The 24,362-nt window shown below is 38.2% G+C and overlaps 1 protein-coding gene across 1 annotated transcript in view; it reads right to left on the bottom strand.

The window, feature by feature from the left end:
• LTBP1 (latent transforming growth factor beta binding protein 1) overlaps positions 1-24,362 on the bottom strand; it is a 197,372-nt gene that overhangs the window by 108,724 nt on the left and 64,286 nt on the right. The window contains exons 4-5 of the mRNA XM_026081275.1: positions 6,849-7,073; positions 3,542-3,819 (exon numbers count right to left, since the gene is read on the bottom strand). Coding sequence (XP_025937060.1) covers positions 3,542-3,819; positions 6,849-7,073 — 503 coding nt within the window. The remainder of the gene's footprint in view (positions 1-3,541; positions 3,820-6,848; positions 7,074-24,362) is intronic.

Below are 24,362 nucleotides of genomic sequence, written 5' to 3'. Positions count from 1 at the left end.
TGGCATTTGAATACAGCATCCATCCTATGATGGGAGCAGGACTAATGTTTTTGAATGAGACACATGAAAGGAATTTAGCTAAGGTGGGGTGAGGAAGAATGTGTTGGGAGATGAAAAATGTTCCAGGAAAGGCTGTGGAAAAAACCAAAAGCATCAAAATCAGAGCACCTATAATCTGAAGACCAGCGGAAATACAGGAGGAAGATGGAGAGAACAAGGAGTAAAAAAGAGATAAAAGGAGAGAAACCCAGAAAAGTAGAGATTACATACACACAACCCCCCAGTATAGGTTCTGATACTTTTGGTGGAGGCTAAAAACACAGGATAAAAATGGGAATCAGCAGAGTCTTCATTAACTTGGTAGATTACCCTAAAAGAGGCCACACACACATGCTTCCATCAGTCAGCTCTATAGACAGTAAAGTGACCTCTGATCCCAGAATATTTAATAAAACATTTCTGAAGCCAACTATCCAATCCACCCTGCAAAAAAATGTATAAACACAGATGATTATTAAGAAAAGTAAGAATACCAAAATTATCCATCATAATCTCCAGAAAGGACTTGTAACTCACTACTGCTAATAGCAAAAGCTCAGTTTAGCAGCCTCTCTAAACAAATGAAGATATTCCTCATATTTAGCAAAGCAAATATCAAATAAACAGAAAACCAAGCTCTTTTAAAATAGAGACCTATCTGAGGGTAAGAAAATTAAGTGCTTTGCCCAGCTCAAGGTATATTTAAAACATACAAATAGATAATATTAATTGTCTGACTGCAGGAAAAGCACATCGAAAGTTCTGGTTCAAATCTGAAAGGTGAGTGCCACCCTACAGCTGCAGTTGTAAACTGAACTATTACATTAAACAACAAGGCCTGCTGAAAAACCTGTTACACTCTTCTCCAAGACTGACACTGAATGGACAAATTGAGTTTGGAAAAAATGAAAATGGACATTATTCTAAACTAGGAGGCAATGCCCTTTCTTGAGAGCACTGCAAAGGCACAGTGTTTCATGGGAMTACTGAAAAAAATACCATAAAAATTAGAGACTGAGCATCTAGTAGGATTTCCAGTGAGGCCTGAGGTCAATGTAGGCAGATTTCCCCTTTCCTCCCCCATTTAAATGGAGCACTTTACTGTCTTCTGGTTTTAAAACCATTGTAATGTGAGGTGCCTGCATAGCACACTGGAAATTTTGGCTACATACATGATTCAAAATTTCTGGCTCAAGCACAAAGCAGAAAGAACTGACAGGAAATTTATAGAGCATAACAAGTAAGAGATAAAAGATGCAGCACCCATCGCCTTCTTAGCAGTGACAAGTGCCTTGTCATTTCTAAGGTTCTGAGGAAGGAATGTGGCCTCCCCATGTATATGAGTGCATACAGAGATACAAATAAATACTAATAAACCACTAATTATAATAATAATTTCAGAATTTCATGATTCTATGTGATAATGCCATGTTTGTTAGACCCCTCATTCTTAGGAAATACAAAGAAATGGTTGTTTGATATGGGCCCTGATTCACTTTATCATTTAAAATCCATAAACTGCCAGCTGAACATGTGCTTCAACACTTGCCAGAATCAGGTCCCCAAAGAACAAATTAAAATTTTTACTATTCCTGGAAGTGACAAGCACAAAGGCCACATCAGTATAAACAAATTCTGTGGATCCAAAGTTAAGTATTGAACAATTAGTGAATACTAACCTTAGTGTTTCATATGCAGGCTTAAGTCTGATGTTTTAAAAACATTTTTAGACTTGACGATGTTTAAATTTACTTCTCCTATAGCATTCTTCAGAATGATTTTTTTCTAAATATAAAAAACCCCCCTCACATGATAGCCTTGCGTCAGCAGATTTGGGGATCTTTAAATCCACAGCGATGATTTTTGAAAGTAGAGTTAATTACATCACTAGTAGGAATACTATGATAGTCCACATGAGCCAGCTGCCAAACGGAGAAGAGAAAAATATTTTACAGGAAAAAGACACAGTTCTCTGGAGCTGGCAGAGTATGAAGAGACTCAGGAACTGTGGTTTCAGTCCGAGCTTCCAGAACGCAATTGCTGTGATGACCATGCGCCCTGCCACCTGTGTTACCCTCACTCAGTTTCTGACTCCATCTGCTCCTATCTGTTCCCCATCACCGATCCTCCCCTAAGCTCCTTACCCCTCTGTATTTGACTGAAGTCTCGTCCCTCTTTTTTGTGTGCTACTCGGGAGCCTTTATAACTTGAGAAAACGTCCTTGCTCTCAGTTCGAATGCCTGGCATCACAGCTTTCACTGACAGCTAGAAGAAACACTTGCGAAGGACAGTCTACTCCAGTTCTGCAATTCAGGGTTGATGGATGCTGTCTTTTTGAGGGAAAGGCAGACCATGCTCTGCACAGACGAAATCTTTGGAAAATTTAGCTGCCAACTTCTAACAAATGTCAGTGGAATATACTGGAAATACACCCATACTTTTAGATGCTTGGGAACTGGCCAAATTTGGGTACATGGAAAGAGCAAAAGCAGAGTGACCTTCCAGTCAAGTTTCAAGTTTTTGCTTCAAAGCACGCAGATGATACAAATCTTCAATGAAACAGTTGTAAACATTTTTTTAGCCTCAGCAAAACAACATATTCATTCCCTAACATCATTTCTCAAAACAGATGAATAATTTTTGCTGAAAGCTCACCAAAAATTTCAGCCTGAGGCACATATCCAGCATAAAATATTTCAGTATGAAAAATTAAAGTTTGGCAAGGTGATAAGCAATAGGTAACATGGATCTTACAACGGAAGTGTTAAAAAAGCTTAAGTACAGACATTGCTCTCAACCTGGAAGACCAAAGTCAAACATTTTTGCAATTTCCTCTCATATACTTTCTTTCTCTCTGCATATTTACATATATATATGCAAGTATGTAAAAATGATAACACTGTGTCACCTCTTAAAGTGTTTTCAAGAGCTGAAAGAACACATGCAATTTTGAACAGTCATATGTAAAAGAAACTGGAGTAAAGATTTTATTTTAAACTGAAGTAAGCTTTTAATGCTTCAGTGAACCCTCTATTGGTTTTCATGATTTTCCACTTTATTCAATGGTCACATTTCAACAAATCAAAAATGTTGTCCTACAGTACTGTAAAACATATAAAATCGTTGCATAGGAATTTAAGTGAAAACTGCAACCCCTTCAGAATATTGGCTGTTGAGACGCAGATCTAAAAAGACTCATTAAAGCAGGGGACAGTATAAGCTATGGAAGACAGTATAACTTAGTTGTTCAATCAGAAGAGATGGAGCTAGGGCTCAAGTCATGTTTTTTTTATTAGGAAAAATAGCTAATAAATGGAGAAGTTATTGCTAGAATACCTGAAATCAGTAAGTCAAGGATCCAAGTCCACATAAAATGAACACATTAGCTTAATGGAGAAGGAAGTTCAGAAGAGTGTTATTTTGTAAAACAACGTTTTACAATGCATTCTCAAATGAATTTTCTTTTGGAAAAGAATGTCAAATGTGTCCCATCTTTTCTTACCTGTGTCCCAATAGTCTCCTGGAAGCAGCGCCCAAGCTGAGTTTTAACTGAAACAGGAAACACATGAGGAATGGGTTGTTGATTTGTGTAAGCAGTATGTCCTTTCTGGGTCTTCTGATATGGAAGACCTTGGTAAGAGACCTGTGGATGTCCTGGCTGAGGTACTTTCTCTTTTTGTCCTGTTGATGTGCTGTCAATTCTTGAAACTTGATGGATCTGAACTGAGGCTTCAGGGGGATGTTTCACATGGATATTCACTATGTTAGGAGGGAACTTCACTAAAATAATTGAAGGAAAAACACATAAGAAAAATTGGTAATAAAATACGCCACAAAGAGATCCCAGGCATCTCCAAGACATTTCTTTTTTTACGTTAGAATTTTCATAGAGTACCTTAAAGTGTGACAAAAATATAAATGAAGCCCAAATTTGGGAGTGGAAGGGAGGGATGAAAGAATGCATGGAGTCTGATTTAGAAGCAAGAAAATGAAAACTCTTCATACAGGAAAGACAGACATTACAGGAAATTATTGTAAAGATTGCTACATAAACATGGATGTCCAAATTGGCTGGTGCGACATTAATATTTGTGGTCACACTGTGTAAAAAGAATCCCATTCAAAGTTCCAGAATTCAAACTCTACTAGGTTATTTTTGGATATATAGTAAGCTTTATTTTGTTTTTCAGATCCATCATCTTTCTTTGGAACACAGGAAAAGCTTCAGATTTCATCCCTTCACCTTTAAATACCTGCCAAGTCCTGAGCTTGCCCCTGCAACAGTTGCCAACATCTCAACCATCTAAAACCACCACTCCCTTCACTGAACTTTGAATTCAGGACTTGGCAGATAAAGAGGGAGGAAATGTTTTTCAGATACTTCTGCTTTTAAATGCAGTTGTAGTTTTAAGTTTGGGCATATAGATTCAGAAGTTCTGGTCATTTAGTGTACATCAGAACTGTTTATGAGCCTTAAGCCCTTTCCATTAAAACACAAAAAGCCCTTAAAACACATACCTCAACTGATTTCTTTCTTTTTTTTTTTTTTTGGAGGGGGGAATAAAAAGTTTTACATTTTGTAAGCTGCATAACAAAGTTAGAATTTATTGTGTCTGGCTGGGGCTCTCTTGTCAGCAAGTATTCTGTAGAATACTTGAGGCATTACTTCTCCTACAATGCATAGTGGACTGGATTGTTGAGCCTTCTGAGTTGTTCTCTCGCCTCCAGAAGCCAGGACTGCTCTTTTAAACTTGATTAGACCTTTTCGGTTCTTATTTGCAAATTTCAGCCTCACAGCTCCGTTTCCCAGGAAACATAGTTCATTTCTTTTTAGCTGTTTTATAATTATCTTGCAATGTAGAAGTCGATTTCTTTTTTTCATCTTATTTCCTCTAGGCGCATTTTCAGCATTTATTAGTCTCACTTAGAAATTCCTTAAAAGGCGCAGCAACTTATTTTTGATTTGCTCTGCATTGTTTTATTTAAGAAATGATTCAACATATTGCAGATTAAAACACCAGGAATTAAGTGGTAGAAGGTCAGCGAAATACGGTTCCTGGGCCTCATTGGCTCTTCACAACTTGCCTGCAGCAGAAAACAACTTTCAGGCAAAATTTGATGTCACACATGAGTTCTGTTGCAGGTGAAATGCAGAGGGAAAAGACTCAGTGTTACAAGGAAAAGCAGTAATGCCCTTCTTCAGATATTAGAGAGAACTATATTTGTCTGGCATGACAAGAACAAAACTCACCCCAACTCACTATTATGCATAATTTTTTGAGTGGAAAAAGGATCCCTCAGACTACCTTCTTCAGCTGGTGTATCTGAAGACTCTATTACCCTCAAAAGGAAATCACTGAATGGCTCTGCTAACATCTACCAATCCACCCAGAGATGTTCAGGTTTTGAGCCATTAATCAAACTTAGCCTGGTTCCTCCTATCTAGTATTATCATCACAATCCTCCCTTCTACAAGTCTTGGATTGCTGCCTAGATGCACTGATAAATTTTGATTTCTGCCAGCCATTTCAGGATGATGTTTCATCCTTTCTTTGAAAGAAATGAAATGTTCCTCTCTACACAACCCAACATCCTCATTTGACAAGGAAAGGGAGGAAAAACCATTGTGATTGTTGATGGGTCTGACGGAGAGTTCCCTTCTAAAGGGGCAGGAAAAAAATCTAAGAAGTCAAACTCTTCAGCAACGAGAAACCTATTGTGCATTTTAGAACAGGGACTCTAAATCTGAAGAACAACCATGGCTTTAAAGAAAAACAAATCTTTGTGGTCCACCATTTTGTCTATGATAATTTGACCTGGAATTAAGTATTCACAAAAATAATTTCAGCTCTGACAAATCTTTGGACAACTATATTCTCTCACTTTTTTTTCCTTCTTTTTTTTTTTTTTTTTAAGAGAGAAAACTTCTGGGGAGCTTTAGGGACTAATATGCCAATAGGTCAGTGGAAACTATTTCCCACTGGATTGTGTAGCAGCCCCTAGAGAACAAATCCATTGAAAAGATGGAGTGGATGCTTAGAAGCATTTATAAATTATCATGTTTCCAAGAGGGTGCTGTCAACACTTCCTTCACAGCTATGTCCCTTTCTGAAAACAGAATTACTACATTAGATTGTATTTATCACAAACATATAAATAGCCTGGGTTCTTTTCAGCAAAGTGATTCAGGAGCTAGTTGCAAACAACTGGGCCCCCTCACATCCTTGCCCAATATATGTTGCTTTTACTCAGAGGTAGTAACATGGAAAAGGTGACTGTAATTTTACCTTTGACAAGAAAAATCAAACTGGCAGTTCAAACAAAATATATCACAATTTAATTCTGAAACTGTGGAACTGAGTTGCAAGTGTCTCTTGGTATAGACAGGATCTCACCTTGATAAAATGCTACCTGATGAGTCATAGGACACACAGGAAACCCAAACACAATACCCTTCTTGAAGGTCATCAGATCTTGTCACCTTACAGTAAAGTATGTGTGGAACTGAAAGCTGAAGCTGACTGATCTCTCTTTCATTCATTATATTTTACCGACTTTGCAATCTGCATTAAATTCCACAGTGAAGTGAAGTAAAATTATTTTATAAACTCCTTTCAATAGCACTGTGTTTCTTATTATTCCAAACATCAAGGAGAAGACTTTCCAGTCATTCTGGTAGGCTCTATATTAAAGTCGTGGTATCAAGATTCAAACTTCATAGGCAGATGCCATTACCTTACTGGTCRGCTACCCAAAATTAGAAAATAAAACTAACTTCAAAGGAAAAAATCTATCAGGAAAAAAGTTACCTTTTACACCTTGCTGTCCGGACATTGTCAGTGGTAAAGTATGAGTAGAGTGGATGATTTGCGATCCTATGGCCTTGTTCACCTGTTGCGGATGATGGAACAGTTTTGGAGTATTGCCATTCTGCACAGGGATCTGACAAAGTTTACCAGTATAGTTAGGAGGGCACTGGCATTTATCTCTAGAACTGCACTGGCCTCCATTCATGCATGGAAGGTGACAAATAACTGAAACAAAAACAGAAAGAAAGATTTTGTTACTGACTCTTCAGCTGTAATTACTTTTAGTATTATCTGATGACATATCACACTGCATTAGATGAGGAAGGGAAAAGGACTGTGGCCCTTTATTCTTCTAATATCTTAGGAAGGACTGCCCATACGACACGCACTCAATCGCCTTGTGGCAGAATGACTTCCCTTCCCCTCCTTGCAACCTCCACCCAGTTCACATGCGTCTCTCCACAACAAACACATCAAGTATATTGACCTCTTCGAAACCCCAGCTATTTAGCTTCATTATGTTATAGAGCAAGACACTAAATTAATATTGAGCCTAGTTGCATCTCTGATTCACACTTCTGTGCAGGAATTATTAATTAGTCAGCTTCCCCTTTCTGAAAATCCATGACCATCTATACTTGCGTGAAAGACAGAAGAATTCACTGGAGAGTAGACAGTACTAGGGATAAATTTTCCATTTTCACTGTGGGCCTTGGCTGTTCTCTGAAAAACTTTCTTATTTTGAACGTCTAGATTTTTGCTTAAATTTTATCTCTCAGCTAAAATAAGCTAATCTGTATAACCATCCATGAAGATAATTAAACTATCAAGATATTTTACTCAAATTGTTTCAGAGACAAATTTCAAATTATTAAAAGATTTAACTACAATATAAAGAGCTATCTATGGGTAATTACTTCTACGACATCTAATACTTATGCATTTACAGCTATGTAAATTATCAGATGAAACATGAAAAATATCAACATTGAAGGAAAAATATTTCTTAACTCAAAGATACAAACAATTATAGCATAGTTCAGCACTTTCTAAAAATATTATATGGGACTTTGTAACCAACTATAATCTAGCCAAACTGTCAACATTTTCAAGAACACAATGATATAAAAAAAAACAAACAAAAAATACCAGAGGTTCTTGTTCAGTACAAGCTAAGGTCATTCTTGGAGAAGTACAAGATTTTTGGAGCAATACTACACAGTATCCATTTGTCAGCTTTAAGATAAGAGTCTGACTGTAATAATAAATAAATAAAAAACTAGACTTTGCAGTAATTCTGGCATTTTGTTGGATGGGTATTGCTTGGCTTATATTGAATTGCAGTAAAAATGGGAAGCTATACGTAATGCTAGGTATTTGAGAACCTTGTGCCAATTATCCCAATTGGTGTAATTTCTTGACAACCACAGCCTATTGCTCTTACTAATACTATGAAAGGTCTGTGTTGGAAAAAGAGCGTGCATGTTGTGTGTTGCAAGAAGACAAAGCAGCAGACCTAGCAGCCCCAGGAGATCCAAGCGAGCTGTGTAATTCACTTGGACTGGGAAGAGCGCTGAAGAAATACAGCAATCAGATTGGCTCCCAGCAGAGTACCATCACATCCTATTGACAGCATCTGGAACACACTGGCCTAATCAACAGATAGGTCTCCACACAAATGTAAACAACCAAAAATGTTTTTCCACTCGATTCTGCAAATGTATATTTAATATTTTTATCAGCTTATCTCGTATTTTCATTTTGTATAAACTGTCTAAAAGTACTTCAAGCTGTAGCACTGCAAGTTAGCACTAACAGGCCTAGCAGCCTTCACAATACTGTCCCTCCAGTGCAAGCCTCACCTTTGGGGCCAGCAGAACACTGTTGTGACTTTATCTGAGTGTATAGAAGATGGCTTTACAAAATGGCTGTAACTTCAGGGAAAAATGAAAGATTTTTGACCCCGGCAGTGATTAAAGCATCATATCTATCTCTGTCTGGAAGAAAAAGGGCTTTATTTTAAAGGCCTCCACCATTTTTCTCTGAGCGGCCACAAAAGAGCAGGTTTACCACAGTGGTTACAATATACAAAGGACTTCAGGTACTTGTAAAGATCTGCCTGAGCACGGCTGCAAGCTAACACAGAAACATATTTGTTTTCCTGCAAAAGTCACATTGCACAATGAAACAGTGTAATGCAGTGCTAAGGGGATAGCAATTTGGTGTTTCAAAGGGCAGTGAAACGAAGGCAAAGGGAATTAGTCTCACTGAGGAAGCCCTTAGCTGCAAGAAGCCTACTTTGCAAATTTTCTTCCTTCCCCCCACCAATCTCGAGACAATGAGGTAACATGCAAAATTCAGCTTTAAAATAATATTAACATATTCAGTAATTCCATCAGGACAAATTAAATTCTTCTGAGCTCCTGTTCCTATAAGGCAGTCTCCTCCTAAAATGCAATGCAGCTTGGGTATCTCTCCTTTACAGGGTACTGTTCAGGTGTTCCTCTCCTGAAGACATCCACTGAGTAAAGAATAGGCACACTGAAATGTTTGCTTTCAAGCAAACAAAAGGTTGTGCTAAAAATACTGGGTAGGAAAATACCAACAAAAGAGAGCTTGTTCACGTCCCTGTCATAATTATTTGCTGTGGATAGTCACAAAAATAACTTATGCTAACAAGTGCAAACAAATGCTACCAAAAGGTCAAATAAGAGGTTTAGTTTCCCAGTATTTATATATAAAACTGAAAATAAAAATTACAAGCTGCCTACATTCTCAGACAACGCAAATCACTAGAATTCAACTGATGTACATATAGATATATTGATTTACATCTCTTGAGGGCCTAGCCTAATGTATAGGAAGTGAACTTTAAATGAGAATGACAGGTACCTTTACCTGAAGTGTAAAATTGTGAGTTAGACTCAGTCAAGTAAGAGCAAACAGAATTTGATCTCTGGGTTCAACCAAATACTTGAGAATATCAAATGGCAAACTCATAACGAGTAATCCAGAACTTTTTCAAAAAAGCTGAAGACCGAAACATACTGAAATAAAATATTTGATAACTTTAAATAGGCGTAATAAGCATGTACACATGAATTGTGATTCTTCCTCAGGTAGACAGGAGAAGAGGCAGCATCCAATTATGACACTGCTGTTGGAAATCACAGGCACGTCATTTCATCAGAGCTGGAATTATTCAGAGAGCATTTGGAAAAGCAGACTGAAAAGGAGTAAGCCTCTGAAACCGCAGCAGTGGAAGGCAATTGCTGCTCTGTCCCTTCCTTTGACAGGGCTCTGGGAATCACAGGTTAAAAAGAACCCAGAGCCCGGGGGAAAGGAGCACTTCAGATAAGGACAGAATACAAAGCCAGGGTTTGTTTGAACAGCTCAACTTCTGATGAAACGGTTTTCTGCTTTGTTTTGTTTTGTCATTGATCTTAAAGAACTTAAACAAACCAAAGGGCTGAACGCTGCCAGCAGGCAGAGGGGACGGCCCCGACAAAACCCAGATGCAGGCGCTGGGAGAGCCCGTTAGAACATGCTGGTTTTGCACATGTGGCCGCCACTGGCATTTAGACAAAGGACCCATTGGAACCTGGTTCTCACTGGGCTATTCCCATTTCCTCTGAAAGGAAAAAAAAAAGAAATAAAAATATCCATTATGGTGTGAAATCCTTTTGCTGCTTGGAGCCTGATAAAAATGTGGAGATTGGTCTGCACAAGAAGACAAGGAATTTCAGTTCACACAGGGGTATCTTACAAACACAACAAAGAAAGCATTAATGGACCTAAGAAAGGCAATGAATTCTTCATGCAGCTCTGCTGTAAGCCTAGTCTCCCAACTGTCTGTTAAGATCAGCCAACATATGACTGAACAAATTTAACAATATGTTAACACAAATGAACACCTTTTAAAAATGTGGAGATTGGTTTAAGGAATCACACACATTTTAAGTACTCTCTTCATTCTTGGGCAATTCATTGGTAGTAACAAGTTTTAATTTCTGTGGCATCCAAAGGCCTTGGTTCCTGGCAGAGCTTGGTGAGGTATTGCTGTTTAAAACAAGACAAGCAAGGACATCCATTGAGATGTCCCCACCCAGGCTGTCTGAAAGGCGGGTACATAGGAAAAAGAGAAAATTTGCAACACGAATCCTGATAAAGCTGCCATGGCTATGGGTTGGAAACACAAGGATAGGGCATGAATCACAAACAGAGAAGTTAGGAAGCCACTGATACATAGTTTGTGACTAATTACATCATCTAACTTGTTTTCAAGATACTCAGAGAACTTTTAAGAGTTCCAAGTAAACTAAATTAACCATGTCTGAATTTTTTCATTTAATCAAAATAATGTGTAACAAACCAATTCCAAGCACCTAACTCCTCCTAATCATTAAAAAATAGCCCACGCTTACCCCAACAAGCCCTTAGGATGGATGGAAACTCCCTTCCTGTAACCAAAGTGTTGAAGAAAATGAAGATGCCTTTTGAAAGGTTCTCTGTCTGGCACTCCAAACTCCTTTTCATGTACACCTCAGGCAGCATGCAAGTTTCTGTCTCACCTTCCCTCATCAGTCTTTGCCTTTTCTACTTGCACGCTATCAACTATTCAAGTGTAAGCACTACTCACATACTTTAACGGGCTAAGGAAAAGTTTAATACTGCTTATTAGATTACAGTATTTCCACTGGATGCGTCAGGAATTAGCAGATTAATTTTCTGAGTACTACACATTTATCCAGCATTACTACATGCCCTGAAGCAGTTTGTGTGTCTGTCTTTCATTCTGTTTAAGCATCCAGAAAGCACAGGGACTAGGACCTAGATCTACCAAACACAACTTTTCACAGAAAAGAAGAGATTATATTCACTGAAGTGTGGTATTACCATATACAATATTCTTGCAATGTGTGCCTCTAAAACCCATATATTTTAGATACAAGTCCAAATCCAGAGGTGATACATGCAGTTCAGTGCATTCTTACAGTCACTCCAAACCTATTCCCACTTTCTAACTGCAGAAACTCTAACAGTAACACACAAAAGGGACAGAAAGAGTGTGAGCTACAGTAATGATGCTACTCTCCAGTTTAGACTCTTCCATATTACCATACTCACTGTTTCTTTGCTACACCCCTTTCTTGTGGCCCCTCAGATTTCTAACTACTTSATCCTAGATGGTTTTCTCTTCAGATTCCTGGTTGCAATTCAGACGTGTTAGGTAAATTAAGTCACCAAATAACAAGTAAATTTTTAGGTGCGATTTTGAGATTCTTGATAGTACAAACTCATTATTTGGGAAGCAGAGGAAGAAAAGAGACGCTTTAAGTGGCCTTGATTTAATAGTGTGACACCTCTACATTCATCTCTGAACTTATCCTAAAGTTTGTATTTACAAAATGTTTCAGAGAAACATTTTACAGCAACATCCAGATAATTTTTAGAAGTAAAGTCTGAAGGCCAGAGCTCCAGCAGGTGAAGAATGCTCTTGCCTGTTCACCACTGAAAACAGAAAAATGATGCCCTGGAGGGTTCATATGTTACTCTCCACAATACTAATGGAGCACTGTGATTCACTGATCCAAACTTTGAGGACAGCATCAGATTTGGTTCAGGACATAAGCAAAGAAATGTAAGCAAATAATTCATAAGCAAAGAAATTCCCTGAAGAAATGGAGATGGGCTGTTTCAGCCTCAATTCTTCTGCCACTGCTGAGGGAGAAAGCAATATTGTGGGGGGGTGAATCCTCCCTGCCACAGCACTTTTTAACCCTATCTCCAACATTCAGCAACAAGAAGAGAAAAAAACCCTGATTCTGAGCTTCTCCTCTGGTTTCCTTTGTGTGTAAACAAAGGCCTAAGTATAAGGCTAGAACTCAGGTAGATTAATATCCTGTAAGAGATATAACCACATGCAATGATATTTTGAAATATGCTTTTAAAAGTAAGAATATTCCTGGAAAGTAAGTGCAGGAAATGTGGGTAGAACAACAGTGCACACTTCCTGAGTTGGGTACACCATAAAGATACAAAGTAAAAAAAAGACCATAAAAGAGTTGTAACTCATATGGAAACCTCTACAGTAAATAATTTCAAGCAGTTTATTACTAGTTTAATTAGGTTTAAATTATTTATACAAATAAAGATTCTCAGGAAATAGCCTGGATATAAACATCTATTATTTTAAAAATCATTAATTGTAAGCCAGTATGGATGACAAACAATAAAAAAGAAGTATAGGTTAGGGGCATATTTTGAGGAGTGTCCTGGCTGAGGTACACTTCTTTAACATCAGAGCCTGTTTCACCAGACTTGATGGATACCATCTGAGAATAAGAAAACCAAATTCCAGTTTATACACTCACAGGAATTTTTTTTCTTATTAGTCTCTGCTTCTGTACTTATAATTACTGTCAACATACTATGTTCAGACAAAGTTGTGCTAGGTATGTTCCTTCAGATATGAACTCTTGAGTCTTCTTAATTCTTCTGAAAAAAAAACTTGAGGAAATGCACCTACTGAAGAGACTACTGCATTTTAACAAATACAGTGAGTTCAGCTAAGAAGAAATAAAACAACTAAAAAAATGTTTACAAGTGGAAAAAAAGCCTGTTTTCTTTATGTCATTCAAAATGGTATGTCTCATTATCCCAGGCTTCTGAGCAGATAACAGTAAAGAGGAACTATAGCTACACTGAGTGTGGTCCCTTATACTGCCACCTTCACACTGCTTATCAGAAGACATGTAAAAATTATAATAAAGATCTTATCAAACAAATATTTGCTCTGAATGCTGAAATGCAATAATATAAACCACCTTAGGAGGCTGAACATGAGACTAAAGGCACTTCAGATGTTTCCTCTGGAAAGCGAGTTAAAGTCTGCAACACTGGGGAGAAAAAAATTCAAACAGAAACATACTTCAAATGTAACAATATAATGAGCAAAAATATGCAGCTATGAAACTGGGTTCTCAGCTATTGTAAATCAACAAAGTCATTGACTTTGTCAAAATTTGTCTATTTATGGCCTCTGATGATCAGTCTTATCATATTTTTAAAAGATTATTACTATGAGCTGTTTTAACAAAGTTATGATCCCATTCCCAAATGGGGCTGTAAAAGTACTGCAGTTTATCCAGACAAGGATATCAAATTATTGCCAAAATAAACAAGCTTTGTGGTGTTATTCCTGTCTGGATCATGCATCTTTTAAAAAAAAAAAGAGAGACCAGCAAAGAAAATCAAAAGAGTCAGCCACAAAGAACAGTGCTGAAACAAGTTTAAAACTTCCAAAATGAAAGAAATCTTTTCTGCATATAAAAGTTATTTTCAGTAGCTAAAATAATTTTCTTACGCTTGCACTACTCAAATAATAATAATAATAAAAACCCCCAAGGGATATATGCAGAATAATGGCATCACTCAGGAACAATACATAATCCGTTATTACTGAACAACAACTCCACCACACAAAATAATATTAATGCTAAGCTAAACTGCAGGGTCATTTTGTTGATTTGTGGTTGAGTGCACATGACATTTCAAGATTGCTAACATTAAAAGAAATAAGCAAACATTAGAGTCCAAGGATATACTCAACTAATAAGGAATTCTTGAGCAAGATACTGACTCACACTCAAGAAATGACAACTGTCTTTACTCTGTCTAATCCAGTTGCAACCACATTCTATTCTGCTAGAAAGACCAAAAGAGCAGGAGGCCTCTAAAAAACCCAGAGTAAAGAGAGCTATGTAAAGTATATGCCATACATAGATGTATACACCTTCCTTTTATATAAGACAACTTCTGTATCTTGAAACTACTAAGAAGGAGACATGGGTATTTGAATGAATTTTGCTGCAAAGAGCACCTTAAACTTTAAAATGTTATGGGAACGTGGGAAGTTTAAAAAGGGAATGCTTTAGGGAGAACATAAACTGTCCTGGAAATGTGTCTCTTATCACGTCATATGATGATAGCTAGACAGGATGAAATATATGACTAATAGCTCCCATATTAAAGCGTGAGGAATCCAGACATAGAAGCTAAAGGGAAAAGAGTTTTAGCCTCTGTCTCTTCCTGATGGTATAACATAGCATTTGTTTGCCAGCTTTCAACTATACATGCTAAAAACAGTATTCATGGGCCTTTTCTGAGACTCACTACATGCTGTTGAGGACAAAGTTCTGGCTTCCTCTACTTAAAAGATACATTAACAAAGCCAAAAGGCTACCTAGCAATATTGCTTACACTTCGAGACTGATTTCAATATTCAATTTACATTTGTAAAAATTATTGTTGAAACCTAGTTTTTGTTGATTGGGCAAGGACTTACTTCTTAAGAACAGAAAAGAATGTTAGATCCTTCTCGTGGAGCATGAAATTTCATCAAATCACCCCCTCTATTAGGACCACTATCTTGAATTTGACAAATGTTATGTTCTAGTTGATAGCTGCATCTAATTAGAAGCCACCTCTAACTACTATTCTTAGTTAGTAAGTCAGGAAAGTACTTAGCCATTCCTGTATGATGTGTATATGTCATACAGAGTCTCTCCACACACAAAGCAGAAACAGTCACTGAATCCTTCTCCTTTTATTCGATCAGCAGTAACAATTTTATTAATGTCTCTATCATATGACATATCTCTCATACCACTGCTGGACTTCTAATATATTATGTAATGTCAATCCTGGAATATTTTTCCTTGAAGTCTTTAGTTATCCTTATCAATTTTTATATTTAGTAATTTCAATTTATATTGATTAAATTTTTTACCCTTCCATTTGTTATCAATAGATTCTCCCCCCACACACACATGCTTGCCTTCTCATCATTACAAAATCATGCTGACATCTTCTTTCAACTCCCAGGGCTCAATACTGGGGCCAGCACTGTTTAACCTCTTTATTAGTGACCTGGATGGTGGGACCAAATGCACCCTCCACAAACTCACAGACAATACTAAACTAGGAGCAGTGACTGATATACCACAGGGCTCTGCTGCCATTCAGAGGAACCTCAACAGGCTGGAGAAATGGGCAGAGAGGAACCTCATGAAGCTCAACACAGGGAAGTGCCAAGTCCTGCCCCTGGGGAGAAATCATCCCACGCACCAGTACAGGCTGGGGGACAATCAGCTGTAGAACAGCTTTGCAGAGAAGGACCTAGGGGTCCCGGTGGGCAACAAGTTGAATGTGAGCCAACAATGCGCTCTTGGGCACAAAGACAACCAACGGTATCCTGGGCTGCATTAGGCAGTGTTGCCAGAAGGTCAAGGGAGGTGATCCTTCCCCTCTGGTCAGCCTGGTGAGGCCACACCTAGAGTGCTGGGTCCAGTTCTGGGCTTCTCAATACAAGAGAGACATGGAGCTACTGGAGTGAGTCCAGCAAAGGGCCATAAAGATGATTCAGGGAGTGGAGCATCTCTTGTATGAGAAGAAGCTGAGAGAGCCAGGACTGTTTAGCCTGGAGAGCTGAAGGCTCAGGGGAGATCTTATCAATGTTTATAAATATTTGATGGGAGAGAGCAAAGAAGACTCAGCCAGACTCTTCTCAGTGGTGTCCCATGCCAGGACAAGTGTCAGCGGGCACAAGCTGAAACACAGAAAATTCCAGCTGAACATAAGAAAACACTTCTTCACTGTGAGGGTAACAGAGCACTGGAATAGGTTGCCCAGAGAGGTGGTGGCSTCTCCATCCTTGGAGATATTCAAAGCCCGACTGGACATGGTCCTGGGCAACCTGGTCTAGCTTGAGCAGGGAAGTTGGACTAGATGATCTCCAGACATACCTGCCAACCTCAACTATTCTGCATGATTCTGTGATTCTTCCTTGCAACATCACGACTAAACACTTTCAAAAGTAATTCCAATCTTCTTTCACTCTTTTCTATATTTTTTCTCCTAATCAATTTCACTTATATTTTTTCTCCAGCCAAAGAATCTATATTAAAGAAAAATCATATAAAAAGATTTAAGAAAAAATGAAGGTAGCTTTGATGGTTGGATTCAAATCATTCATTCTTAGCTTAACTCGAGTCAATAAGGTTGAGTATCACAGAGCAGGAAAGCAAGCACTGTTCTCTATAACGAGCTGGAAAGGCATGATTTTATGTTTTAAAATATATTGCCATGGATTCTGGGGCACTGCTCTTGCTCTAGAGGATTCCCCCTCTCAGCAGATAAAGTTATTTTAAAAACCCCAAACAGCCGTCACTCTTTCTTTCCTTCATGGAGTGCCATACCACACACATAAAATAAGATATTGCACAAAAGAAGCTCAAAAACTGTCATGATGCCTAAGGCTGGGTTTACATTAGCAAATTTCACATGCAAACAGAACAGAAACACTAAAAAAAAAAANAAAAAAAAAGAAAAAAAAAAAGAAAAAAAAAAAGAAAGCCTACCACTGGAATGGAGTTTATCTACTCCCTTAATATTTTCACTGTTGTCCTCACTATTTTGGAAGATATCTCTTTTAAATGAAATTATACTTTATTAGTTCCTTTCAAACTCCTCCATCTACCACTATCAGCATCAAGCTTTAACAAGTCATGTACTATATTAAAAAACAATTAGAGGAATGTCTGTGATGCTACTTAATGCAGCACTACATGGCAATGACCACGGAAGGCAAGTGGAAGAAAACTTCACAAAATCAGATTACCTGTCTCTTCAGGCGTTTTAAATTTTCACCTCCCAATAGCAATCTTTCCTTTTAAAAATTAATTCTGTAACTCAGCTGCGAATTACAGGCTCAGCTTCTGGGATGATCATTATCTCCATGAGTAATTGAGCTTTGTCAGCTGCTGAAAAGCTGTCTAGTGATTAACATCTCCTAATGGTAGTGCCGATTTACTGTAAACAAATTAGGTTTACGCTAGAAAAGAATAACTGTCTACTTATGAAACGGGGCAGAATGCTGCCTTCACTGGAGATGGGAAGCTGTGAGATTCCACCCAAGGAAAAACAGAGAATTAGGCAGGTATTGCCTGAGTTCTTCTTATGCTTATTCACATCAGCAGCCTCACTAATTCGAGAGAGGCTGCTCCCACAAAGCGCACTGGGCCTGGCTCTCCAGTGAAGGCCCCCAAACCTGCCATGAGACCTGCACAGACAGCTGGAAAGACAGACACCTTGGTGGAGTTCCAGAAAGGCAGTCTGGTTCAGGAAGAGCATAGGAAGCAAGTCCCACAGATCAGACTGCAGGACTGGAATGAGGGTCCAAGTCCTCAGAAAGGGCATCCGCGCTTTTTACATGAAATTTTGTGAGTGTGACACACCTATTGGAAAGAATTGTAAGTAATTTTATAAAAGAAGACTTCCCTGTTAAGAAGCAAATTTTATTTCTAAGTGTTTCATGCTCTGTGATGGTGAAAAAGGTGACATGAGTCAGTATTTTCTTTGTAAGACCAACAGACGTAGGCACACAAATATACTCAAAACTTGTACCAAAATGCTTTCAGAATTTAGATATATTTGAATTCAGAATAGCACACATTTTTAAAAATACGCTGAAAACCTAATTAAAAAGGAAGGCCTTAAGGCTCAAATATTTGTCTGGTAAGAATTTCGCATGGACCCAGTTGTAGCATGGACTTCCTATGCAGCTTTGGAAAAATCACTTTGGTGCTCTATACTTTTCCTATGGAAAAATAGGGTTGATATTTCATAAAGGTTCATGTACTTGTGCGTAAAGTGTTCAGATATTATAATGAGGGTTGTATGACAATAATATTTAGTCTCATTAGAGAAATTTTCATACTCAAAGAGCTTAATGTACACAAAAAAGAAAGACAGGATTGTACTGAATTAGGTACCAGCTTTTTGCAGATAAGCAACTGCTAACTTTGATTCCAGCCCTGCACTCCCTCCTCACGCATATCCTTTCTTGCCAGTTCGCTTTGTAAGGACATGCAAGGTAAAAAGGGCCGGGACCCTCAGCGATACTGCACAGCTACACAAAATCCCTCATAGTCTAAATCTGGTCTCCAGTAACATGGGAAAAAAGAAAGTTGTTACTTATAATATTCATTGCCATATCAGTAGGCACTATGGTATCCTATCCTCCTACACTATTGTATACTATCCTCCTCTGATGACAGGAACATGAAGCTAATAGAACGGGTGATACTAACCCTAAGACTGAGGAAATCTTCCTGGACAATGAGGAATCGAGTAAAAAAAGGGACGTCAAGTCAAAATTAAAAAATTCTAAATTTAACACAGAAGACTACTTCTAAAATATAAAAGGGAAAGCAAGTAAGCAAAAAATACATCTAAGTGGCAGAATCTAAAAGTTTCTTAAACAATACAGTGAAAGATCAGCTACAGTAGGCAATGCAAGAAAAAATGAGAACAGCTAAGAAAAAATTTAAAGACTAAGCAGCCACAGAAGCCAAGAAGTTTTTATTCTGTATCTTGACTGTATCAAAAACAGGAAATCTGTAATAGAATAACAAAGACAAAACTAACACCTTTGCATCAGGCTTTCTATAAACCAATCATCAAATACTTTTCTGGAAGAAAAAGACTGACGTACAAATTGAAAAGGTTCTGAAACAAACTCAGGCAAAAGAACAGCAAGGTGCTACAGCCAAATGGCACTTCTAAGAGTCTTGAGACAGAAGCACCTGAGTTTGCAACAGAAATAGGCAATTTGTTGTTACTCAGCTACTATGCCAGAAAGCCTCAGGATGCAAAATTGTATCCATATGTTTTAAGGGAATTACCGTTCAGTAACACTTACTTGTTGTTACAAAAAAACACCACTAGACGACAACTCAACTGATCAGTTGTGCCTATATTAGAGTGAGCTGAATAACTTTCTAAATCCCATTGACTATAATGAAAGTTTCAACATGCACCTCACATGTAGATGCTGACATTTAAGGGGTCTCAGGCTGCAAGCTGAATCCCACTTTGTGTCAGTTTTTCCTTATAAAAGCATAGCAATAATGAGGTATCAGTATCATTCCATAATGGAGACTATCCCGCCTCTGAAAATAGGGGAGCAGGAGGGGCTCTGAGAATCAAATAAAATTATTTAGGTCATATGGGACAAGGCTGCAATACAATTCAGAGGAATAGAAATTTGTTGAGTGAGCATCATGATTGGTAAGAAATCCAAAACTAATACACAACATAATTTCTCTGTACTACTCATGTGTTTTCCCCAGTTTTCAGGAAAAAATCTGGATGTAGGGACTTGATGAAAATGTGTATGCAAAATCAACCAAGTGATATCTGAAATGCTCCCAGGTGCCCCACACATCCCTCAGTTGCAGGTCCAGAGGGCATGGGTCTCTCACAGGACCTGTATCACCTCCTTCCAGGCTCATGTGTTGAGCCAGCTACCCTAAGGCATGTCAAACACCACTGGAAGCCTGTGCRTAGGCAACCAAACTTAGTACCATCTGACCAACAGCTGTCAAAAAAGCTATCAAAATGTTACAGTGTTGAAGGAAAATAACATTAGAATATTCATATACTATCAGCAAAATAAAAGGCATGCTCTGGCACAGAGGATTGTCTAAAGTTCAGTGTAAAAAGGGTACAGCAAAAATTATGGTAGTTTAACTGATTGACAGGAGGATTTAGGAGGCAAGTCAGACCTTCCTTTCAAAATGAATATATATAAAAAAGTAGACTGGATACTTAATTCACCCTACCATAGCGCAAGAGAAAAGGGACATCCAATGAGATTAGGGGATAGGAAACGTAAAAACAACAAAAATTAATGCTTTTCTGGACAATGAACATTTAACCTTAGGGAATCACTGCTACAAGATATCACTGAAATGAAGTGCTCAGCAGGATTCCAAAAATGGTTTCATATGTATATATGAGAGTGTTTGTAAACACAACAGCGAGGATTCAAAGGCAGGCAGATTTGAAAGTACACAAGCTTCTCATACAGTATCATCGGTATCTTATGTTAAACCCTGTCAAAGAAAAGACGCAGAGGTAGATGATCTACCAGACATAGCAAGGGAAGAACTAGAGAAAAATCCCTAGGATTACAACATGTTTCAGTTCACATGGAAAAAAGCAAAAAGAAATATTTGATAATGTGCAATCACTGTAAAAATGTTGATGTGAAACTAATACTCACATGAGACCTCTGAAATATCATAATTACTCTGGCTGCCAAACACGCATGCTGCTTGCAGTCACTCTTTGCTAAATCTACTTTTAATGTTCTCAGTATCTGAGATGATTCAGACAGACTGTTGTTGGAGGGAAGGGAATAGGCAGAGTGTTAAGGAATGACTTATTCCTATTCTGATTACAATTGGTGATTCTATCAATTTTGTTAGAGTTGATCCTGATATATTCAGTGTAACACAGGAGTCAGGCCTAGAAACCGCGTACTAAGGAAAAATCTGGAATTGCTGTTTACCAGGAATTAATGCATTGCAACTGTTCAGGGTCAGACCTTAGATAACAATGCCAACACATACAGACAAGCTACTCCAGTCATTTCTTCAGATTTCTAAAATGTGTTGATACTAATTTTCCTTTTTATTCAAGACATATGCAACTGGACTAAAATCTCTAGGGAAGCCTGAATTTGAAAATATAGCAAGTAGCAACACTTCTTCAAATCATCAACATTCTTGAAACAATTTCCCACAAAATACAAAACTTAAACAGACAACATAATGGTATGCTGTAATATAAAGACTTTACAAGTATCATTTTAAGCAGTGCTGCATAACTTACTAATTGTCCCTGTTAAAGTGAGAACCCTGAAATCAATGTGCCCTGTGTCTGATGAAAACTAACTGTTCCTATGTCTCCAGTATTTTTAAGGCTCTTGCTACTCTGTATAGTGTGTATGTGCCTAAGCACACATAATATTAACATGTATTAGTTAATGTTGTAATTTATCTGTTTTTAATGCACAGAACAAGAATTCAAGTGAAATCCAGATAACAATTAACAGCAAGCATCTTTAGTGCTACTGGATCACTGCAGGCTGTCCTTCTCCCTTCTGGTGTCATGTGAGCAGCATTACCCACCTTTAATGACTATACGATTAAACAGGAACTCAACCATAATAACACTGAACTGCTAGAGCTGAGTTACAATCTGACTGAAGTTGCTGAACTTCTCCTGTGCTCTGACTATGTTCTCCTATTTGGCTGTTTCGAGAAGACATACTGATTCTTTCATGGAGCAAAAAAGTAATAACATCCAGTAGTGTAAGGCAGAAAGAAGAGCTGCTCTCAGATAAGGCAGAATGGTGAGATGTCCTGAGAAACATCCCAGTTATGTGGTCACGCCTGTGTTATGCAATGGCTCCGCAGACCACAGAAGTAGCAGAGGTAACATAAGCCAGAGATGTCAGTGTCCTCACCATTTCTGGCAACTGAGAAACAGATATTAAAACTGCGATTCATCCCATTTAACCTTCAGCACCTTCTTGAGCCATCTAAGCTAGGGGTAGGGTTATCTGACTTTTCCCACTCCATCAGTGGAAAGAGGCTCGCCCAGAAGCTGTTCGGATCACCCGTGGCCAACCAGCTGTACAGGTGTGTGCCTCTTCCCACTGACCACAAAAAGGAGCGCAGGGTTATGAGGTTCCTGACTCAGGCACCTCAGTCAGATTCTGTGCGAGTGGGACGAACCCCCAACCTTATACCCAAAGGATCTACGAACACTCATCTACTGCTCCCCATGCCACATATATTCTCTGACAGCCTATAGCAAAATTAAGATGCTTAGAATAGAAAAAGAAAAGCCACAAGAACTGCAGCCATTGCAAAAATTTCCACCATTGCTAGATAACAGGACGCTGCCYTCTGATTATTGTAACATTATCATAATGCTCATTTTCATGAGAAAAAATTTACAAGAAGGATAAAGTAGGAACAAGTTCTTTCAAGGGGATCCCCATTAACATACAAATAATAGCCCGTAATCCAGGCTTTCCTGGACTAGTTAAAAAAACAAGAAAAACATAAGCTATCTAAGATTTTCTGGCACTGACTGCATCACAAGAAATTGGAAAGTTTTCTAGGGAGTTGACCTTCAGGAGCTGACACAATATGAGAATATTGGGAAGGATATTATTCAGAGTTTGAGTAATAAATTAGGTCATGGGAGACCAGTGAAAAGCAAAAGACTCAAATCCTGGAGTTCCGAAGGAGGAAAGGAGAAGAATCATTACTAATGAGTGGGAAGGCTAAAAGTTACTCTGCAGGGAATTTACTGTTGGAAATCCACTAAAAAATACACACATCAACATTTATGTGGTTCTGTTAACAACATAATAGTTGCATACATTGTTGTACAAGATGCATAAACCTCCAATACAGTCTGCGCTCTAACTGGTCACCACCAATTCCAGGGAACTGCAAAGTGCACCCAGCTTCCAAGCATCCCTGGTGAGAAGTTACACCCCACAGCGCTGTACCTATCCAGAGTCCAGCAAAATGTGTGCAACTGCAAAAGATTTCTTTTCTCCAATTACCATGATAGGCAATCCTGGGCCTTTAGATTATATTGAGAAAAGGTATTCTAGCACTTATATATATGGCACATAACAAAACGCAATGAATTTAGTATAATCAAACAATAAGTAAAACAATCATAATTGGACACATAGCTGCCTGCCTAACTGCAGGCAGCTACCACCAGTGCTTACGTTATGAGGCTGGTCTCTGTGGGTTCCCTCCACAAGCCACGGGCAGAAACAGGGTCTCTCAGGGAGGATTCAGGGAACCTGCGCTCCTCAATTACAATACGAAAAGTTGCTGCAAGTTCCCCTAAACCTGAAGTATCTGAATAGTGTCAAATATTAAATTTGACTTCATAGCTAAGCTCATCATCTTTACGCTAAGCTAAAATACAACCAACACAAAAAATATACAAAGTATTTGGCTGAATAAAATACAGATGAGAAATGCTGACTGTGACTGGGTTTCTTAAAGCTCAAAATCCTTCCTATGCAAGAAGCAAGCACCTATTTTCCCTCTATTCATTAACTGGCATCCCTCAAGACTTTGTAAGAGGTTTATAAAAAAAAGCTTTAAAAATTCCCATGGACTTAAACTTGTTTCACATTTCTAAATCCCTGGTTGAAATTCATTTCACAGTTCAGATTTTTTATGGATAGATACAAATCTTAAAGAATTTAAATGTGTGTGCGTGCATGCATATTGAATACACAGTTCATGTTCCAAAAGAAAGATCAAGAAATCCCTGTGTGTCTATGGTACAAAACAGTCCGCTTGATTAGAGTGATACTCAAATTATAGGAAAGAACAGACAGCAGAAAGCTATACAAGCTACATTGTGCAGAGATAGGGGAATTTTCTGGAGCTGAACAAACAAAAAGAAACAGATAGGGGAGATGGGTGGAACTGGAAAAGACTGCGATCAGTAGAGCAATGCTAGCTGCTTGTTTCCTTCTGATTGTGTTATAACCAAAAGGACGTGTTTAATACAAACCCATTTGCTGTCTAAGAAATCTAGCCATGATAAACAGTACAT

This window comes from Apteryx rowi, unplaced genomic scaffold (genome assembly GCF_003343035.1).
Source record: "Apteryx rowi isolate R43461 unplaced genomic scaffold, aptRow1 scaffold_54, whole genome shotgun sequence".
In the NCBI taxonomy this organism is placed as follows: Eukaryota; Metazoa; Chordata; class Aves; order Apterygiformes; family Apterygidae; genus Apteryx; species Apteryx rowi.
This window is presented reverse-complemented; position numbering and strand designations above follow the sequence as displayed.